The sequence below is a fragment of the Oenanthe melanoleuca genome, chromosome 1A, assembly GCF_029582105.1.
Source record: "Oenanthe melanoleuca isolate GR-GAL-2019-014 chromosome 1A, OMel1.0, whole genome shotgun sequence".
NCBI classification, from domain to species: domain Eukaryota; kingdom Metazoa; phylum Chordata; class Aves; order Passeriformes; family Muscicapidae; genus Oenanthe; species Oenanthe melanoleuca.
The window spans coordinates 7,033,618-7,052,145 of NC_079334.1; the positions used below are offsets into that span (position 1 = coordinate 7,033,618).

An 18,528-nucleotide genomic window follows, 5' to 3' on the forward strand; every position below is an offset into this window, starting at 1 on the left:
CTGAAATGGAGCACCTTCCCTACAGCCAAGCCTTGCCAGCTTTTGGGCCCTGGAGGCTCTTTCCACATTCCCCAAAGGGATGGAAAAGCAAAAAATTAAATACAGCTTTCTGATACTATGTAAATAATTTTGATACTTAGTCTATGAGTTACAGGAATTTGTAAAAAACTTTAGCCTTTCTTTTCAGCAATCCTATCCATCTAAAAGCATGTGCACTTCAAAACAGGTCTTCTGTGTGGTAGCTACATTAAAAATCAAAACTAGAGTGTTCTGCCTTATCTAGCCTGTTTGTTTTTTTCCTACAAGTTTTTCAAACCAGGAAATAAAGATGGTTTAGTTCTATTCAGTCAGGTTCAGTCTGATTTTTAAAATCCTATTGCAGAGCTTCAGTGTTCAGGCTACATGGTGTCAAGAAATACTTAAATACTTTATTAGACAGGAGTGCTCTTTGGAACTTCAGTCATTGGAATGTTCTTCTCAGTTTTAGCTTTTAACAGCTTGTTTCTATGAAATGTAAACTTCTACCATTGGGATTTAGCATGCTTAATTTGTTCAGCTTTTGAACCACAGGCTCAGTCAATAAACAACTCTTTTTCATTGTGATGTTTTCTACCTTCCTGAATCTTACTGAATTTTCATCTTGAATTCCAGCTAGTTTTTCTTTTAAAAGCAAACAAACAAGCAAACAAACAAACAGAAAGCAGACAAAATTGCATTTTCTTGTGGAGCATATTTAGACTGTATCCATGTTATCAGAGTTGTGGGCATGTGTTAATTTCTACAGGAGAAAAGATCCAGCTTTTGCCTCAAGATCACATGGATTTACTGGAATGGTGCAGAATAAATTTTCTTTCTGAATCCCTCTAAAAAACATGAAGTGCTGTCCTGTGCAGCTGGGTTAGACACCAGGCTGCAGCCCACAGGATGGCCATAATATATCCAGGAATCACCAGGGTGTATTTCACAGCTGGAGCAGGGAGAAACCTCCATCTTTATCTTTCCTTCTTCCTTCCTCTCCTTTTTCCTTTGTCCTGAACCCTGATGGTGTTTCTTTGTCCATCTCACTGTCCTTTTGCCTGTACCTGTCTGCATCTGCTGCTCAGTCCCTCTCCCTCACTGTACCCTTCTCTTTATAACCCCCTGTCCTGCTGCCCATCCCTCTGTGTCTTCCCCCCACACCCACCTGCTGTGCTCATTTTCTCCCTCTGTCCTTCCTGTGTGTTTACCACTGTCTTTCTATTTCTCCTTCTCCACACCTCACTCAGTTTCCTTTTTATTCCCTGTTGCTCTGTCCTGCTCCCTGTGCCATTGTTTCTCACTAGATCCTTCTGTCCTGTTCTCTGTCCCTTCTCTTTTTAATCCCTCTCTATCATGCTGCCCATCCCAGTTGTTTGTATTTCACCTCCATCCTGCACCCTCTTCTACCTTTTCTTCCTGTGTCCTCTCTGCTCCCACTCCCTCTTTCTGCCTCTCCTCTGCTGGATGGGTCAGTGAGCACACATGGGGATCCAGGAGTGTTGGAATGTGAAAAACAGAGGCTTCTCTGAGTTCTTCAGAGAGATATCAAAATAAAGTTTTTTTTTATTAAAATCTCTAGAGAAATTAAAATATATTAACCCACTCAGACATGAAATAGAGGTGTAAGCTTTAGTTTTAAGTAAGTAAGTAAGTTTAAGTAATTAAGAGTATGTTTTAAGTGCCTTAAAGAGCAAAAGCCTTAGAATCTGGTGTAAAAATTAAGCTTCAAAAACAAGCTTCAGTGAGAGCTCAAAAACAGAGTTCTAGACATAATATAAAGTAATATAGTAAGAATATTGCTTACATTCTTCAGACAGAACAGATAGGCTATATGCAGAATTTATGCATAAACTTGCATATTACAGAACTAGAATTCTAATAGGTTTATAAGAAATGCTTCAGATTCATGATTTTAGCTCATAGGGTAAATAAATTTGTAAATAATCTGTGCATTGGGGTGAGAATCTCTTTCTCCCTCTCTCCTCACTGCCTGGAAGAATAAAAGAGCTGCTGCTGCAACTTCTACCTCTGTTCAGGACTCTGTACCAAAAGTTTTTAGCATGGACTTTAACACTTGGATCTCCTTGTCTCTGGGACTGATGTGCTTCTACAAATGGAGCAAAGTTTATAAATATTGGGATGTTTTGATAAACTTGGGTTTTGTTGACATTTCTATTAATGATTGTTAAATGCGGAGAGATAACGGGACAGATAGGAAAATGGAGTTTGTCCCCACACTTGTTTTTATTTATTATTTATGCTTATGTACATGTTTATCATATTTATATATATATATATATGTGTATTATTATACATATGTCTGTGTGTCTCACCTATAATCTTTATGAATCTGCCAGGCTCTGGGGAGATTTACTTCCTCAGAAAATGAAAGATTCCAGTGCATATCATGGTAGGCATTGGTGCAATATGGGGTTTTACTGAGAATTACCTGAATGGGTGCTTAAACTGAGATACCTGCTCTTAAACCTTGTTAAAAGAGGGCCTAATTCTAGGAAATAAAACTATTTGTCTGTCCCACATGGTGGTGCCCTTTGGTTTAATAAGAGTGAGTTTTTCCACAGTACTGATTTAAATTAATAATAACAGTTAAATAAAACAGTACTGACTTAAATAAAATTATTGGCATAATTTAGCTCCACTTAAGGGACTTTTAGAGTTGTCATTTTTTATTTCATTCTCTCAAAGCAAATTCCATTACAAGTACAGGAGCTGTTTTTGCAGTATTAAACACTTTTTCTTCTTTACTTCTGTCAACAGTAACTTCTCCTGTACTATGCCCTGTGGTGTTTGATGTGGGCTGGTTTTGTTTTTTTAAAGAAAATATTTATGGCTATTTTTGTCCACAGTGTTTCTGCCTTTTACTAACATTTCCCAATTAATTAAATTTTAAATTTTTTTTTTTTTTGGTGTGATATAGACATAATTATTTTTTCCTATGCATAATTACCTTTGTTATGTGAATATTGTGTTTCATGTTATATCCCTCTTGCCCTTCATAATTATCATGTTTTTCATCTTCAGCCCACTTTTGGTGCCTTATTTTTATATATTATAGGCTTTCTTTTCATGTCAATACAATCTTACTAAACCTGTCCAGAACCTATTGTATTATTGTGCCTGTGGGTAATTATGGAATTATTTTGTCAGTAAAACCTTGTTCCTATAGAAAGCATTTGGAACTGGCCACAAATGCAAAAGCTCAGCCCAAACCAAGAAGAGCTTTTCACTGCCCAGCTCTGCCTTTCCCCAAGTCAGTGATTTTTGAAGAGCACCAGCAGATGGGGCTGAGCTGCTGCAGTGAAGCGCTTCCAGCACACACAGTGCAGAGCAGGGAAGGGGGAAATGCAGGTGGGCTGGAGCAGGTTAACTCCTGCTGTCTGGTGACTCTTGCAGGAGAGGAAGCGCTGCAGGGGGAGGCACCAAGGGCTGTAGATCCGCAGCAGCTGGTGCCCCTGGGGGGTGTGTACCACATCGATGCCCTGCAGCTGCCGCCCCAGCCCCAGGACGTCGGGGACTGGAGCATGGTGCAGGTGAGGCAGGACAGGGATCAGCCCTGGCACCCCGGGAGCTGCTCCTGAGGTTTGTCACTGCTGGCACAGCCACTGGGCACGACTTCCTGAGCAGCAAACTGACGAGGCAAGGTCTGCAAATCATCAGTTTTTCAGATGTGAAAGGTAAAAGCACAGCGGTACCAAAACTCACTGCTGCTTCAGCTCCAGGCTCTGCAGGCTGGTTGAGGACTGTGGGCACTGGGCTCTGGTTTTCTCTGGTGCTGAGCTACTCCCCAGACTGTGAAGCTGGAAACCTTTAATAAGCAGAATTCCCCATAAGCCAGACTCAGAGAGCAGGACTGGGGCAGGGGAAGAGGCCTGGGCTGTTCACCCCCAGCCCCCTGTGACCTCTCCTTCCCTGGGACACCTTGGGGACAGGGTGGAATTACAGCTGCTCCTGCTTTCTGAGGCTGTGCCACCCTGCCTTGAGGGTGCCTTCAGCAGCACTGGAAGGGCTCCAGGGTCTCAGGGTAGCTACTCTTGTCTTGCCTTCAAAGTTGGAGTTGGAAATGTGCAATATTAGCAAACCCTTTAAATAGTGCATTAAAGAACTTTGCAGTGGTGAGATGAACTCCAAGAAAGAACCTGCATTTTCTGATAAACCCCTGATCTGTCCTGTTCCTCTCTTGCCAAAGCTGCTGGACATTGGATTGGAGATGTATCCTTATTCCCCAGGAGAGGCTGAAGATGGCACACAGGAAGCAGTACAGATAACCCTGAGGCTTCCTGATAATGTGATTTATTTTCAAGTGCCTGTGGTAGCCAGATGGGAGCCTGCAGGTATGAACTTAGGACATAAATTTATTTTAAAATAAATTCAATAGTGGAATTTCTACATGAGTTGGACTGTTGTTACACTCCAGCTGTAAAGATAAGGGCCAGTTTGGAGCCCAGAAATAGCTGGGAGACTTCAATGTTAATTGATTTGGGTTTTTTTTTTTTTTTTTTATTATTATTATTGTTACTTTTTTGGTTTGTTTTACTTCAGCATTACTGGCAGAAGCCTCCCATGAACATCACTGTATCTTTACCTCCTCTTTGTCCAGGCCAGCAGTGGAGAACTGATGGCATCAGCAACATAACCTATGAAGCAGAAGAAAAGAGCATCTCCTTTCAGATGGGTGCCTTTTGTCCAGTAGCCCTTCTCCAGGATGCTCACCTGAACCTGCCCTATCAGGCCTGGGAATTGCACCCTACTGGTGTGGATGGACTCTTCACAGTTACTGCAGTCTTTGCAACCATTCAGATACAAATTAAGGTACTGTCAATTTTTTAAATCAAACATTTGCAGTAAAAAAAAACCATAATTATTACAGTGTCCCTGATTAAGAATTTGGGATGTTTCCACAAGAGAAAGTTGAGTGTCTCTTCCTTTCCAAGCACTGCACTGGTTATTTAATTTCAGTTATTTACTATGAGAAAGCATCTGGGCATTTGCTCTGGGAAGTTTGTCAGTGCTTTGCTGCTGGTGCTGCATTCAGGCCTGTTCCACCTGCTAGAGACCTGAAAATTGTTCCTTTCTCCTCCCAACTCTACCAAGTGAAATACAAGGAATTCTAGCAGACTGCTGCTAATGCTCCTTGTTTCTTCTCAAAGTTCAAGCCACCCATGATTATCCATCTGTTCACTGGTGTGCAAACCAGTACACCAGTGTCATTTCTGAATTCCTGCACAAAGGTGTCTTTCTTCAGGATCTGTAAATGAAAGGTCACAGCCCAGAGTAGCAGATGATGTGGGTAGGACCCAGTATAGCAAAAATATCAATATTTGAAGCCTAAACCAGAAAGGAGCTTCCCTGACCAGTAAGTTGCTTTTCCTGGTTTGTACAACAGGATAATCAGTCTTTGTGTTCAAGGTTTGTGGAGTCAGCCCAGCACTGACCCCTTCCCCAGGCAGACAGAAAGAATTAACTCACCCAGGGTGCTCCAGCCCCTGCCTCAGTTCAGTCACAGACTGCACTTGAGAGAGCTCTCAGGGGACACTTGCCAAGGAGAATGGAACTGATAAGGCACCAAGGGGGGCTTTAGCCACAGCTGGCCTGACAGAGCTTCATGCTCTTCAGAGGGCCCTTGAAAACCAGCAGTCTGCTGTGCCAGCTTTTTAAGGAACAGCTGGACTTTGTTGCTGCCTGTAGGGTTTCTTCTGCTCCCTATGCAGAGGAGGGAATAAGCAACCTCAAGTGTTGATCTGTCTCCACCTGGGAACTCAAACACAGGGTTAAAACTTCTCCCAGCCAGCCAAACACTCCCACATGTGGCTGGAGAAAGGTAACACAGCCCCCTGCTGAACACAAATATTAGAATTTATACTCTGGCAATGGCACAGGCTTCACCTCACTGCATTTTCTCCTGCAATAGGTAAGAGAACATCTTACAGCAGGCTCTCCTGAAGACAACAACTGGTCTCTTTATATGTTCAGTGGTGAGAAAGTACAAAACCTCAAGCTCACTGAAACCAGTGAAGCTTTTTCAGAAGACCTGGAAGAGGAGTCTGAATTTCATTCCACACTCTACCATATGCTCAAGGATACTGCCAGCAACAAAGCCATGGATAAAGTGGAAGGAGCTGGCTTCCTGTTTATTGATTCTGTGTATCAGCTGCTTCATGCTACCAGAGTTTTAGCACACTTAGATACTGCATGCTTTCCTTTAAAACTTTATTATCAAAAGCTTTCAATAAAGTTACATTTCAAGTCTTAAATCCTTTTCTATTCAAATCATTGAAACAGGATCTAAAATGCAAACATTTTATTTTTGTTCAAGCAAAATAAACTCTTTATTCTTTTGTGGCTAAACCACCTAGATATGTTTATTGTTAGCTACGTTCAAAATTGCTGCTCTATTGTAAACCTCAATAGAACTGAGACCCTCTTAGCTACTTTTAAAGACGACTTTTGTCAGAATGGGAAAAATATATATATTTTTTTTTCCATTTCAAGTCATGCTTTAAAGAAAAAAATACCAGAAAATATCTTGAGCCCAGCAATACAAACCCAGCATGTAGCCTGCAGTGCTGCCAGCCTCTCTCCTGTCCTGCAGCAGGGCTGGGTTATACCGGGGGAGGGCCGTGGTGCTGCAGCCCTGTGTAGGGCCACAGCAGCTGCTGCAGGGATGTCCAGGAGTCCCCAGTGCCCACAGGGGCTGCATCTGCTGGCCTCTGCAGGGACAGCCCCGTCAGGAAGCTGGTGAGAGCAGCCAGCAGCACCAGCACGGACACCGACACCCAGAGGGTTTTGTTGGCGTGGCAGAAGGAAGCCTTGAAGTGGGAGGCCCACGCTGCCATCAAACTGCACCTGGGCAGGGCAGGAAAGCACAGAGCCCTTCAGGGTTTCTGCAAAACGTGCAACTCTTCCCACCCCACCCCAAAAAGCCTTGAAGGAAAGCAGAGCCCACAAACACCAAAAGTGACAGGTTGTTACAGTTTTGGCAGCTGTGCAGAGGAGCTTTGGTTCTGGGTATACGACACAGCCAAAGAAACAAATTCTTGGTAAGCAGACCCAGCTCACCAGCCCACCCATGCTCCCTGTACCTGGTTCTGAGAGCATTCACAAAAGCTGCCTTACAAGAAAGGCAGGACATCTTGCTTTTAGAAAGTTCTGAAAGTCCTGGCAGTTTGTTTGAACCCTCTTCCCATGTGAGCCTCCCAAACACAGCCTTAACTTATGAAAGAAACTTACGTTGACTCCAGGGTCCACTTGGATGAGCATTTTCCTTTCTCAGAGACACTTTCCTTCCTGGTTGGCTGTTCCTGTACCTCAGCAGGTGACTCCAACTGCTCATTTCTGTAAGCAAGAATCAACAGCTCCAAAGCTTGGCTTGATAGCCCTGGCCAGGTGGTGAATGAAAAGCTCATTAAAACCAAACCAGCACACCTGGGAGGAGGCTGCTGCTGAACTCACTTGGTTTCAAAATGCTCCTCTTCGTACTCTGCCCAGGAATAGGTGCTGAGGAACCTCTGCAGCGAAGGACGCTTCTCGTTCTGCTTCACCCCCAGCCTGCCCCTGCCATGTGACAAACAAATTTGTCTCATTTTCCCCAGCACAGAGCAAAAAAATCAGAAACTTAGCAGCAGCCTACTCTTTTGGTTGACCTCAGACAAATAACTCACAAATTTAATTGCTTGAAATTAGGATCATTTAAAAAAAAAAAAACAAAAAAACAAATGAAACCTAACAAAACTACAGGTCCATCCACTGTACATATTTAGATTTCACATTTTAGCTCTAAAGCAAGAAAGTTGAGGGATTTTTTATTTTTTTGAGGTCTCCATGCTCAATAAAGGTGACTCTTAAGTCTCATTTACCTATTGTAGCACATAAAACTAATGCAAAAGGTGTAGCCTAAACATTATCCTACCCCAAGCTGCTCCATAAACTGTTTACTACAGGCACAGTTAGAGTCAGAAAATATTTCCCCCATTCAAAGACAAGCTCAGGTGACTTTACCAGCTGCTTGATCTCCTGCTAAATCTGTCACTCCGTTCATCCCCATCAGTTTCATGGAACTGGGCCTGGAGGAGAAATTTGCCACATTTACTGCACTGGCATGCTGATGCTTCATCCCAGCCAGTTTTGGGGAGCTGAAGCACCTCAGCATCCCTCCAGCAGCCCCTACTTACCAGTGGCACCCCAATCCCTGCATTCCCAACACTCCTGGGCACCGTGGCAATGCTAACTCTCCGCAGGGTTGACGAGGGCTGTACAAACAAGAGGCATTGCTGGCTCTCAGCAAGGCACAACTGGTTACCCACTGAGCACACAAAATGCCATCTGTTTTATACAGACTCTATTACAGCAAGATATTGACACTTAGCTTGAAGTGACACACAAAGAATCCATCCTCAAGTGCAGATCAAATCAGATCTTTAAAGCAGCATCTTTCCACAGTAAGTGCTTTCTTCCAGCAACATACCAAAATTGAATCTAACTACATAACCCTAACTTCACTCACAGGAATTCCTACACTCAGTTTGAACTCATTCTTGTGCTAAGCCCTCATCTAATTCCAAGAAAGCCAAATATGAACAGTATTTCTTAAATCAGTGAGAGCCCAACCATTTCACCTTCATCTTCTAAAGGAGAATCACTTAGAAGGTTGGTAGGGTGCCCAAAAAGTCAATCCTTATATTTGATGACACCAGCCCATATTAGTGACAGAAAGGCACCAAGTCAAGCATGCAGCAGAGCACATAAACCTAACAAAAATACACACACTTAAGTTTGAAGTTTCATGTAAGGACTATTACCTTAAAGTTAAAAGGACTTGGCAGCTTCTTATTCATAGATTCATCTGTGAAGAGATCAAACATCAGAGCTTTACAAGAGAAGTTTGCTGTTTACAGGCCTGACTTTGCAAAGTTTAAGCAATGGACTCACAGAAAGCAGAAATGAGCTCTCAGGAAAAAGCTTTGTATTTAATCAAATTCATAACATTGACACATTACCCATCCTCTGCAAGCATCATCTTCTGCCAGCACTATCAAATATACTCTGTTATTGAGGCAGTGTCCTGTTACAGGACTGCCTTTCACAGGCAGGATTGTAATTCAAAAGGCTCTTGCAAGGATTTTATGGTGTGGAAGACTTGCCTTTTGATGCTTAAAAAACACATCCTATTTTTCAGAAGAATTTAACACTTCTCTCAAAGCCACAGGTGCACAGCACTGGCTGCAAACCTGGCTGCTTAGAAGGGGAAATAGAAGCCCATTGCATTTAGAGGTTTGTAATTCCCATGTAGAAAAGGGCAGAAAAGGGCTGCTCAGCGACCTAGAAATAGCTACTGTGAACAAGCACCCAAGTTTACTGCTCACAAGGAATAAGATTATCACCAACACATGCCCTGCATTTTGCTGAAAGCCAGAACACCTTCCTGTGTATTTGTGGTGATCCCACACACACACACCCTGAGACCCATGATAGTTTAGGTACAAGGCTAATTCCAGAGAGGAATTTTAACAGTGGTAATATATTGCTATTCCCTCCCATTTTCAGAAGAGAAAACAACCATATCATTCTATCACCTAAGACATGGAGGGATTATATGACTATTCTGCAGGTACAAGGGGCTGGCAAGGGGAAAGAGGCTTTTCCTGGTTACCTCTGTCTCCAAGGGAGCTGAAGGACCTCTCGTTCTGGAGCAGGAGCTGCTTGAGCTCCTCGAGCTCGGCGTGTTCCTTGGCGTACATGCGCTTCAGGTTCTCCACGTGCTGGATCATCACCTCCACAGCCTTGCTCACCCTCCTCTCCTGAGGGAGCAGGGAAAGCAGCAGCCCTCAGCAGCTGCCTCAGGGCTGCAGATTTCCCCTCTGGCATCTCACTTCTCTCCTCCCTTTCAAAGCTTCACTACAAGCACATTCTACACAGGTTTTGTTCCTCCGGGGATCAATCTTGTTGTAAAATAAATAAATCAGTCTTCAGTTCTCCAAACCCTTACAACTCATCATCGTCTCCTCTGATCTACAGTTTCAGCTGCCACCATGCATTTGTTGGTATTGCCAAGTCATATTTTTGTGCTGCTCTAGGATATTATACACAACTACACCTAACATTTGAGCAGGGCTTTGTAATTTTCTATAGATTCAGGTGATTAGCTGCCTTTTCCATAAGGCACAGAGAACCATCTTTGCAGCATCAAGGCCTTTGTTACTACCCTGCTTGGTATTTTACACATCTCACTGCTGCAAAGTCTGTTTTTCAGGCAGCACCTTATTTCTGCTGTGGTTTTTTGCACAATTCTAGTGCAGTATAGCTGCTCCCAGTGCCTGGGATTCCCTATATGAGCACAGAGTGAGAAGAGAAAGCCAGGACTAAGCTGTCCTGACCAGTCTACACTACACACAAATTCCCACATCCAGTCCTGGAATCAGAAGCCCAGCAAGCAGGTGTGCCTATCCCTTGGCAGCTAGATTTTCTCTCTAAACAAAGTACTTTTAGATGGAAACTGTTACCTGATTAATAGCTCCCAGCATCTCTGCTCTGCTGGCAACTCGAGCTGCATATTGGCTGAGGAACTGCAGGCTTTTCTGCAGCTTCTTAATGATCTCCTGTGCTTGGTTATCCTCTTCACACAAAGGAACTAGTGCCTAAGAGCACACATTGGTGAGAAAACTGGTGTGGATTATTAACAGAGAACGAAAGGTTGAGCTGGTGACACTGAGGAGCTATGTTCAGGCTCACATCAGCATCCTCAGTGTAACTTGGACAGAGAGCTCCAGAGACTGGAGCATAAATTCAGCTGAAGCAGGGTCAGATGTTTGTGCAACAGAAAAATTCTCCACTGCCTGAGCACACAATGCACTTGGATAATAATCTCTCATATTTCCACTGCATTGCTCCAGAAATTCACTAATATTTGCTCATCATGTATCCCATACACACACCCTTCCTTTAAAGAGCTGTTTTAAGGGAGACACTCACATCTACTTATCCCATCCACCCTACCAGCCCTGGCCAATACCAACCTCCAACATCTTCACAGCATTTGTGATCTCCTTTTTCAAGTTTTCTTCTGCTAGGTCTCGGGACCTCTCTTCAAGCTTCACTCTTTTGTCCAAGGTAAACAAATCACACTTAAAACCTAAAGACAGCCTCAGAAATTCAGCCTGTTGTGGGAGTAGAAAAGATTTCAGGGGAATCCAAGTGATGCAGCAATTTAAGTAGATTTGGACACTGACATGACATTTAGGACTATATCCTATGACTGAAATTTAGGAGAGATACAGAAGAATAAGTGAACATGACCCACTTCCTTAAAGCAGGTCTTCCCATCTGTAGTGATGGGTTCAACGTTCTGCAGCCACAAGAGGTGACATCCTGGCAGCACCCTGTGCCATCTGTGCCTTTTGACAAAACTCTCTTAAATCAGCACATTCTGCCTGGGAGGAGGTCACAGCTATGCTCCTTCAAGCTTGCAAACAAATGTCACAGTAGTGACAAGTCTTTGTTCAGTTTTGCAGATTTCCACCTTTCTCCATCCCATCTCCTGCAAAAACTTCCATTAAGCTTGGAAAGATAGCTCAGAAGTTAACCTACAGAAATATATCCAGTTTAAGCTGGATCATTCTTTTATATAGGAGGAGATACTAATCAGTTTATCTAAGATCTGTTATCTGAAATACTTCAGGATACAAACAATTGAGACTTACCTCCACTTCTTTCTCATTTGGAGAGTCACTGTAGGAGAAGAAAAAGAACCATGGAACAGACTGTGGCTTTAAATTCATACCTGCAGGTGATCACAAAGTCAAAACACTTACGGCTCATTTTGCTTGGTTTTATCTCCTTTAATGCCACCTGCAGGGGGTGAACTCCCTGAGAAGAGACCAACAAACTATTTTCAGACCAAAGTGAAAAACAGCCTCCCCAAACCAACCTGTGAGAGTCTGTTAAGCTCTCACCACTGAAAATAACTCATGGGCCTCAGTTCTATTCATTGTGAGGCTGCACAGAATTGCACTTGTACAAAGCCCCAAAAGTCAGATGTTCAGGGGACTTCAGCTGGCATCTTGCTAGCACAGAAATGGTTAATTGCAGGTTTTGGCTCCAGGATGTTAGGTGGTTTACTACCTCACCAGTTTTTAGAGATCTCCAAAGGCAAAGGAGGAGGTGATTTGAAAAGTGGAGATGTCTAAGGAGAGACAACATCCTGCTCCTCTATATCATGGATATCAGAGATACTTTTTACAAATCTTTGGGGAGAGCAGGAGTGCCAGAACTGTTTCAAATATCTCAACTCCTTCACAGCTAAGAATTTTCCTCCTGTCTAGAGCAATGTGGAGCTGGTTAGATCAGTGTCTGCAGAAATCAGAGCAGCAGATTTCACATGACAACACCGTTCTTCTCTTTGTTTTGGTCTCCAACTGCAGGTACCAAGCCCTAAAACAAAAGCCTCTGATCATATTTGGTGTGAGACAAGCAGCTCCCTAGACACCTCTGGACTCAGCTTCCCCTCCAGTAACACGAAGGTGTTCAGCAAAACCCCCTTACCTTTCCTGCTGGGAACCACAGCTGGTGCTTCCTCACTCCATTCTTTATTATTTTTCTTGTCCTGCTCCACCTCCTAAGGGCACATCAGAGCAGTTGCAGCAGGGGAACAGCCACAGCACCCCTGGAGGGGTCTGTGCCCTCCTTTGTCACTGCTCAGCCCAGCTGGGCTTCTCCCACCAGCACTTACCAGGTCTTGCTTCAAAACATTCTCAAACACAGGCTTGTGTTCTTCCACCACCAGGCAGGATTCCTTCTTGATCTGGCTTGGCCCTGTGGAGAAACATTTCCAAATGGAACAATTAATAAAACACACTGAGCTTCCAACATCTACCATTTTAGCCATGGGCTAGCCAGGCTAAAAATCACCCCAAATGCCATGAAAGACAGCTGAGAAAAAGAAGAGGCAGCAAAGTACACTATAAAGGCACACAGGAAAAAGTGTGATAATAGTTATAATTGGAAAAAAATCCCCATAAGAAGTGTTATATGTCTACAGCTGAGAATATATTATACTTCTTGTAGCTGAAAACACAAGAGTTACAGTAATATTCCTTTGGATAAATTTTATTATTTTGCTACCAGCATGGAGGTTTTTTGTTATGTTTACTGTTTAAAGAGGCAGCTTTTAATTAATATTTATACCTTTTAGAAGGTCTAGAATATTTTGTTTTCTCCTCTGTTTATGCAGTCATACAGCTGCGAGTCAAAGAAGTGGCACAGGGGAAAACAAAAAAAAAGAAAACAAAAAAATCCAGAAAAACTCCAGCTTTAGGTTTGAAGCCTACAAGGGGAGATTGATCAGTTCTAACATTAGGAACACTTTTTTTTCAGAGATGTGCAACAGGAAGCTGGATTCTCAGACTTTACAGCTATTGGGACTTTTTAAAACTTGTTCTGCATATCTGCTTCCACTTAGCCAAAGGCACCTGGACCACATATGAAAATTAACAGTAGAGGGAAATTATGGAAAGAAATTGCTTTTAAATCAAAGGACAGAATTAGATTTCAGGAAGATAGTACTGAGGAAAGAAACAAAACCAAGCAAGAGACCGTAGTCCTATATAGAGGTAAAGATTTAAAAAAAATACAAACAAGCATGCACAGGTATTCTGTGCTGCTTATTCAGATCAGCTTTACAAAAACAGCTTAAATACAGTGTGCACACATGCTCCAGTTTTTGTTTTATAGTTTTTCAGTGGAAGAAAACCATCAGCTCTGGTAAGAAACTGGTGAGTGTTCATGGCTCTAGCAAAGACAGAACAATACAAAAATGCCTCAACCTTCATCTTTCCTCTTGACCCATCCCAGCTTCTTGTGCAACAGCCTTGAAAGAGAGCAAAGTGTTTAGTAGCACTCTTCTACTAAATAACTGTTTGAATTCATGAAAACATGTTTTCTGTTGTCAAAATTGTCTGGGATTTTGTCCCCATTCAGTGTTTTACCAGCTGGGCACACCCCAAGATCTCACTGAGTCATTTCATGCTCCCTGCCTGCAGAATCATTGTAGAGGGGATAAAAAACTTTATTCCTACTCAGCTTTGGGGAGGCTTGAGAGCACTGGCTGGTGAAAATACTTGCAGAAATAGCAATTCTCATGTTGTTGCTCTTACTCAGCCTCCTCACTTCTAAGATGTGCTGGAAGCAAACCCTTTCCTCAGTGGGTGAGCAGCCTGTACCTGGCCCAGGAGCAGCTGGGTCCTTATCTCTGTTTGTCTCTGTTGCCACAGAAGCTGGCACATCTTCCCCTCTCTCATGCAAGCCCTTGGATGATCCTTCCTCCATAACAAGGCAGCCTGCAACGTCAGAAAACAACTTTTATTGTTCAGTGAGCACAGACTTGGGCACATCCATGATTTCCAGTGCCCCAAATTAAGGACTCACCTGGCACTGCTGTGCTTTCCACTGAGGATGCAAGAGCTTCTGGGGCTGATGTTAAGTGATCACTGCCAAAACAAAACCCTTTCAGATACTCATCCACACTATACAGATCTTGATAAAGGATTTTAAACCTTGCACAAGGCCTGACCTGGATGGGATCAGAGTGGCTGCTGGTGTTGGCTCCCCACAGTCAATCTTAGAGAGAGGAAAAAAAAGTCAGTATCAGAGTGATAAGTGCCAGTATAAAACTTGAATGTCAGAACTGTTCCAGCAGTGAAGAACTAGCTGCAAAGTGCACACATTCACCCACTAATCTAAAGCCAGCTCAGCAATGTTGTACTCAGAGATGTGTTTTGGTTCCTGACTCCATGGTTTGCTCCTAAAGCACATTTCCAGTGACCAACAAACGTGTTACTGCACCACCACTGTTCCATCTTAACTCTGTGCATCAGGAGAGATCCATTTTCAAGTTCTGGAACTTAAAACCTACAAAGGAGGTGCACAGAGCTTCACTGGGCTATAGGGATCAGACCCACTAGATAAATAAAAGTGTTACTAGCTACAGCCTGAACAAGCAGGTGGTTCAGAACACAGAAATCACGTGTGCTGTGATGTGCATTTAGTGTCTGCCTTTGAAGGGATCCAGTTTTACAATATTATATATAATAACTACCCAGCTCCTGCAGAAGGCTTGAGACTCTCTGGTGTGCAAACAGCAGAGGAACAAAGCAATTAAGAGCTGGCAGTTTTGCTCATGTTCCTCTTGCTGCCACAGTGAGGTTTTGGACTTGAGTCTTATCACATCACAGGCAAAACCAACATCCTCCTGAGGCTTTTAATTTTGAGGGAGGTGCTCTGTGTGCAACATCCCTCTTCTGCATTTCACCCTGGAAAGCTCCAGCTGGCTCATTCACTTGTTGGGTTGGTCCCTCTTTATGGGTGAAAATACAGGGGGAACTGATGAGGTTTAAAGGTTTAAGTAGGTAATGGCTTGTGCTGAATGACACCTATTGCTGAAGAAAAGTGCTGAGCAGAAAACAAAACCAGCCCAAACCCACTCCTCTCCGCAAGAAGAGGAGGAATGAGGCCAAACAGCTCCCTGCACAGCAAGAACACTGCTGAAGTCTGTGGACAAACAACAGAAAAACCACACCAGCAAGTGACTGCCTGTGTTCTGGTATCTTCCCTACCCATTCAAATGCCCTCAGAGGACACAGGAAACCCAGCAAATGACAACAGGAGGTATCCAAGGGCCCTGGTCACAACTGCTCCCAGCATCAAGAAGTGCCTCTTCCCTCCTCCCTGCCCTGTTGGAGCTGGGCTGCTCTTGCACAGCCCAGCCCCAGCCAGGTGGGTGCTTCTTCTAATGCAAATCCAGGCTATTTTTATTACTGTTATTTGAATTCCCTCCTAAACTTGAGGAAGTGCAGCAATGCATTTGCCTTGCTCAGGCCATTGGGTCTGCAGGAGTATTGGGGAGGGAGAAAAACCTCATGTTGGAAAGAGAGGAAATCTAAAGGGCTTTTAAAACTGACACACAGCACCCAAGTAGACAGAAAAGCCCTTGCATCACTAGAAGTGGCTGAAACAATACATTATGCTACATGACCTGTCCCATGACCATGGTCAGTGGTTTCTGTTTGCAATAGAGGGAAAATCCTCAATTCAGTTTTTTAAAACTCTAAGCTGGCTACCAGGATTGTACACTCCCATAGGTTCCACATAAAGGGGGAAAAAAATCCCAATAAAAGAGAACCACCACATTCTAGATTTCTTCATAAAATAGAATCTTACAGTGGTTTAGATTGGAAGGGACTTTAAAAATTGAAGTTCCAACCAGAGGAAGGGACACCTGCCACTGTCCCAGGTTGCTCATAGCCCCATCCAGCCTGCCTTGGACACTGCCAGGGATGGGGCAGCCACAGCTGCTCTGGTCAATGTGTGCAGTGCCTCAGCACCCTCACTGTAAAATCTTACACAGGGCATTAGAGAATGGCCAAAGAAGATCTTGAAGCCCATCCCTAATCACTTTTCCCACCTCCATCCCCCTGCTTAGCATAATAATCCAAGGATTCTCTATCTCAGCCCACAAATTCTGGCCACAACTCCCAAACAATCATTAATATTTGGAAGACCTGTCTGGTTTTCAGACTGTGGCACAACTTCCACACTTATGAATCAAAGCAAGAATGGAAAGCCCAAACTTCACTTGGCTCTCACAAATGCTCCTTTACTAAATAGTCCCTGAACTTCTATGGTGACAATGATTTGACACAAATAATTTAAGTTACTTATGTGCTGATCTCCAATACACCTGCAACTGCAGTGTAATAAAACTCCAAAGAAGAAAACTAGGGAGACATTCTATTGAAAAAAGATATTCAAATTCTCCTACATGCCAGTGTTTAGAAGAGACACTGGGCACAGCCCATTTGCCTTTTCTCTTGGGCAAGCTTTAACATTTTTCATTTTCCCCCTTTGGAACTTTCATGTGCAAAGCTTATACTAAAAAGTGATAACAAGAATGGAAAAGGATATTTTGGAGCCCAGCTGGAATTGCAGAACAACAGAGCACAGCTGTGACTTTCCAGAAGGACTGGATCAAATAGGAACCCTTGGGAGGATTCTCTTTAAGGGCACTTATGCAGTAGCAGCACAAGCTGGGAGTTCTTCACCTGCTCTACCCCAGTAAAACCACAGAGTCCCCAGCACTCTTACCTTCTACCCACACTGCACTTTCTGCTTTGATTTACTACAACCAGACCGTGCTGCACTCACAGGTACCACACACCAGATCACCCTGCTGCTTTTTAATCCCAAAGGTTATTTCTAGGTTCACAGAAACCACTGACCAATATTCTTCCACCATCCCCACCAACACTGGGGTTTGTAAAGCTCCTTAGAAGCCCTGTGTGGTGGAGCTGAGGTCTAGATTTCAGTAGTGAGGACTGAGGCACAGCTGAGGTGGGCTGAGCTGCAGTTTCTCTTGCTGTTGCCATGAGAAAGCTGCACTCAAGCTGTAGATGCAGGATTCAGGGCAGCAGGAGAGGCACAGCTGAAGGAAAGCTCCCCTGCAGCAAAAATGACATTTTTCAGCTGCTACACGGTGGGAGAAAGTGCAAAGAAAGGCAGCACTCCCAACTGAAGCATCCTGTGGCTCCTTGCAGGTGGAGAAAAAGAGAAGACACTCAGTTCCTCCCTGGCAGAACTGTTAATGCAGAACCAGCTCTGCCTCCAGCCTTGAAACCACATTTAAAACCCTCCACAGCTACAAGCATGACCCAGTTGCACGTGAGCACCAAGACATTTAGTTCTATAACCAAGATATGGCAGAAACATGCCCAAAGAGAAGGGAACACCCCCCAGAGCACCCTGCTGACTGGTGCCAGCTCCAGCCACTGTGGAGCAGTGCTGATTTATAGCTGAGCCATCTGGAGCTGGGTCTGAGCAAGGCACAAAATGCTCGAGCCTGTTCCAAGCCACATCTCAGGCATCAGAGCCAGCACTCACCTCGGCAAGTGAAGAGTCCATCACTGTAATGGAAACAGGAAGGTCTGCATCAGTGTAGTCATCAGCAGAGCATATTTTCCACCTGGCAACACAGGCTTTATTTGCATATTGCCCAAACAACAGAGAGATAGAGTGCCCATTTTCCTTAAGCACATAACAACTGAAGTCACCACTCTCTGTGCAGTCAGCTGGTCTCTCAGGGAAAGACAAATTCATCACCAGCATCAATCCCTCCTCCCCCAAGCAGCAAGAACCACCACCAGCCCTTCTCCCAACCTCCTCCACACTGCACAATTCTACAGAAAACCAGTGGCAAAAGCTTTGAGAGCTGCTGAGTCTCTTGCTGCAGACTGCCTGCTTCTGCACCTTCAGGAACATCCTTATCTTTTAAAATATTCACTGCAATGCACTTCAGCTTTCATAATCACAAGCAGTTCAATCTCTATTTTAAAGATCTAAGGAGGCAGCTTGATAGGCAAGGACCTCAGAATTCCTGCTCTAAGCACTACAAAAAAAAAAGTAATTCCTCAAAGCCAATAGGATTTTGGCACCTAATGGGAATGTCAA

The 18,528-nt window shown here is 43.7% G+C and overlaps 2 protein-coding genes across 2 annotated transcripts in view; one reads left to right on the forward strand and one right to left on the reverse strand.

Moving 5' to 3' along the window:
* The first annotated feature begins 918 nt into the window (after positions 1-918).
* On the forward strand, positions 919-6,382 carry LOC130248417 (dynein axonemal intermediate chain 7-like). Its single transcript, XM_056482168.1, has 4 exons — positions 919-3,569; positions 4,226-4,370; positions 4,637-4,848; positions 5,948-6,382. The coding sequence occupies exons 1-4, from the start codon at positions 3,318-3,320 to the stop codon at positions 6,287-6,289; spliced, it is 951 nt and encodes a 316-aa protein (XP_056338143.1). The 5' UTR covers positions 919-3,317; the 3' UTR covers positions 6,290-6,382.
* Positions 6,230-18,528, reverse strand: part of LOC130264029 (inositol 1,4,5-triphosphate receptor associated 2-like) — a 34,445-nt gene continuing 22,146 nt past the window's right edge. The window contains exons 24-40 of the mRNA XM_056511947.1: positions 17,962-18,043; positions 14,600-14,646; positions 14,455-14,516; positions 14,250-14,366; positions 12,761-12,843; positions 12,574-12,646; positions 11,844-11,898; positions 11,733-11,760; positions 11,049-11,189; positions 10,536-10,670; positions 9,686-9,833; positions 8,835-8,878; positions 8,208-8,285; positions 8,035-8,099; positions 7,489-7,590; positions 7,267-7,371; positions 6,230-6,882 (exon numbers count right to left, since the gene is read on the reverse strand). Coding sequence (XP_056367922.1) covers positions 6,639-6,882; positions 7,267-7,371; positions 7,489-7,590; positions 8,035-8,099; positions 8,208-8,285; positions 8,835-8,878; positions 9,686-9,833; positions 10,536-10,670; positions 11,049-11,189; positions 11,733-11,760; positions 11,844-11,898; positions 12,574-12,646; positions 12,761-12,843; positions 14,250-14,366; positions 14,455-14,516; positions 14,600-14,646; positions 17,962-18,043 — 1,609 coding nt within the window. The 3' untranslated portion in view covers positions 6,230-6,638. The remainder of the gene's footprint in view (positions 6,883-7,266; positions 7,372-7,488; positions 7,591-8,034; positions 8,100-8,207; positions 8,286-8,834; positions 8,879-9,685; positions 9,834-10,535; positions 10,671-11,048; positions 11,190-11,732; positions 11,761-11,843; positions 11,899-12,573; positions 12,647-12,760; positions 12,844-14,249; positions 14,367-14,454; positions 14,517-14,599; positions 14,647-17,961; positions 18,044-18,528) is intronic.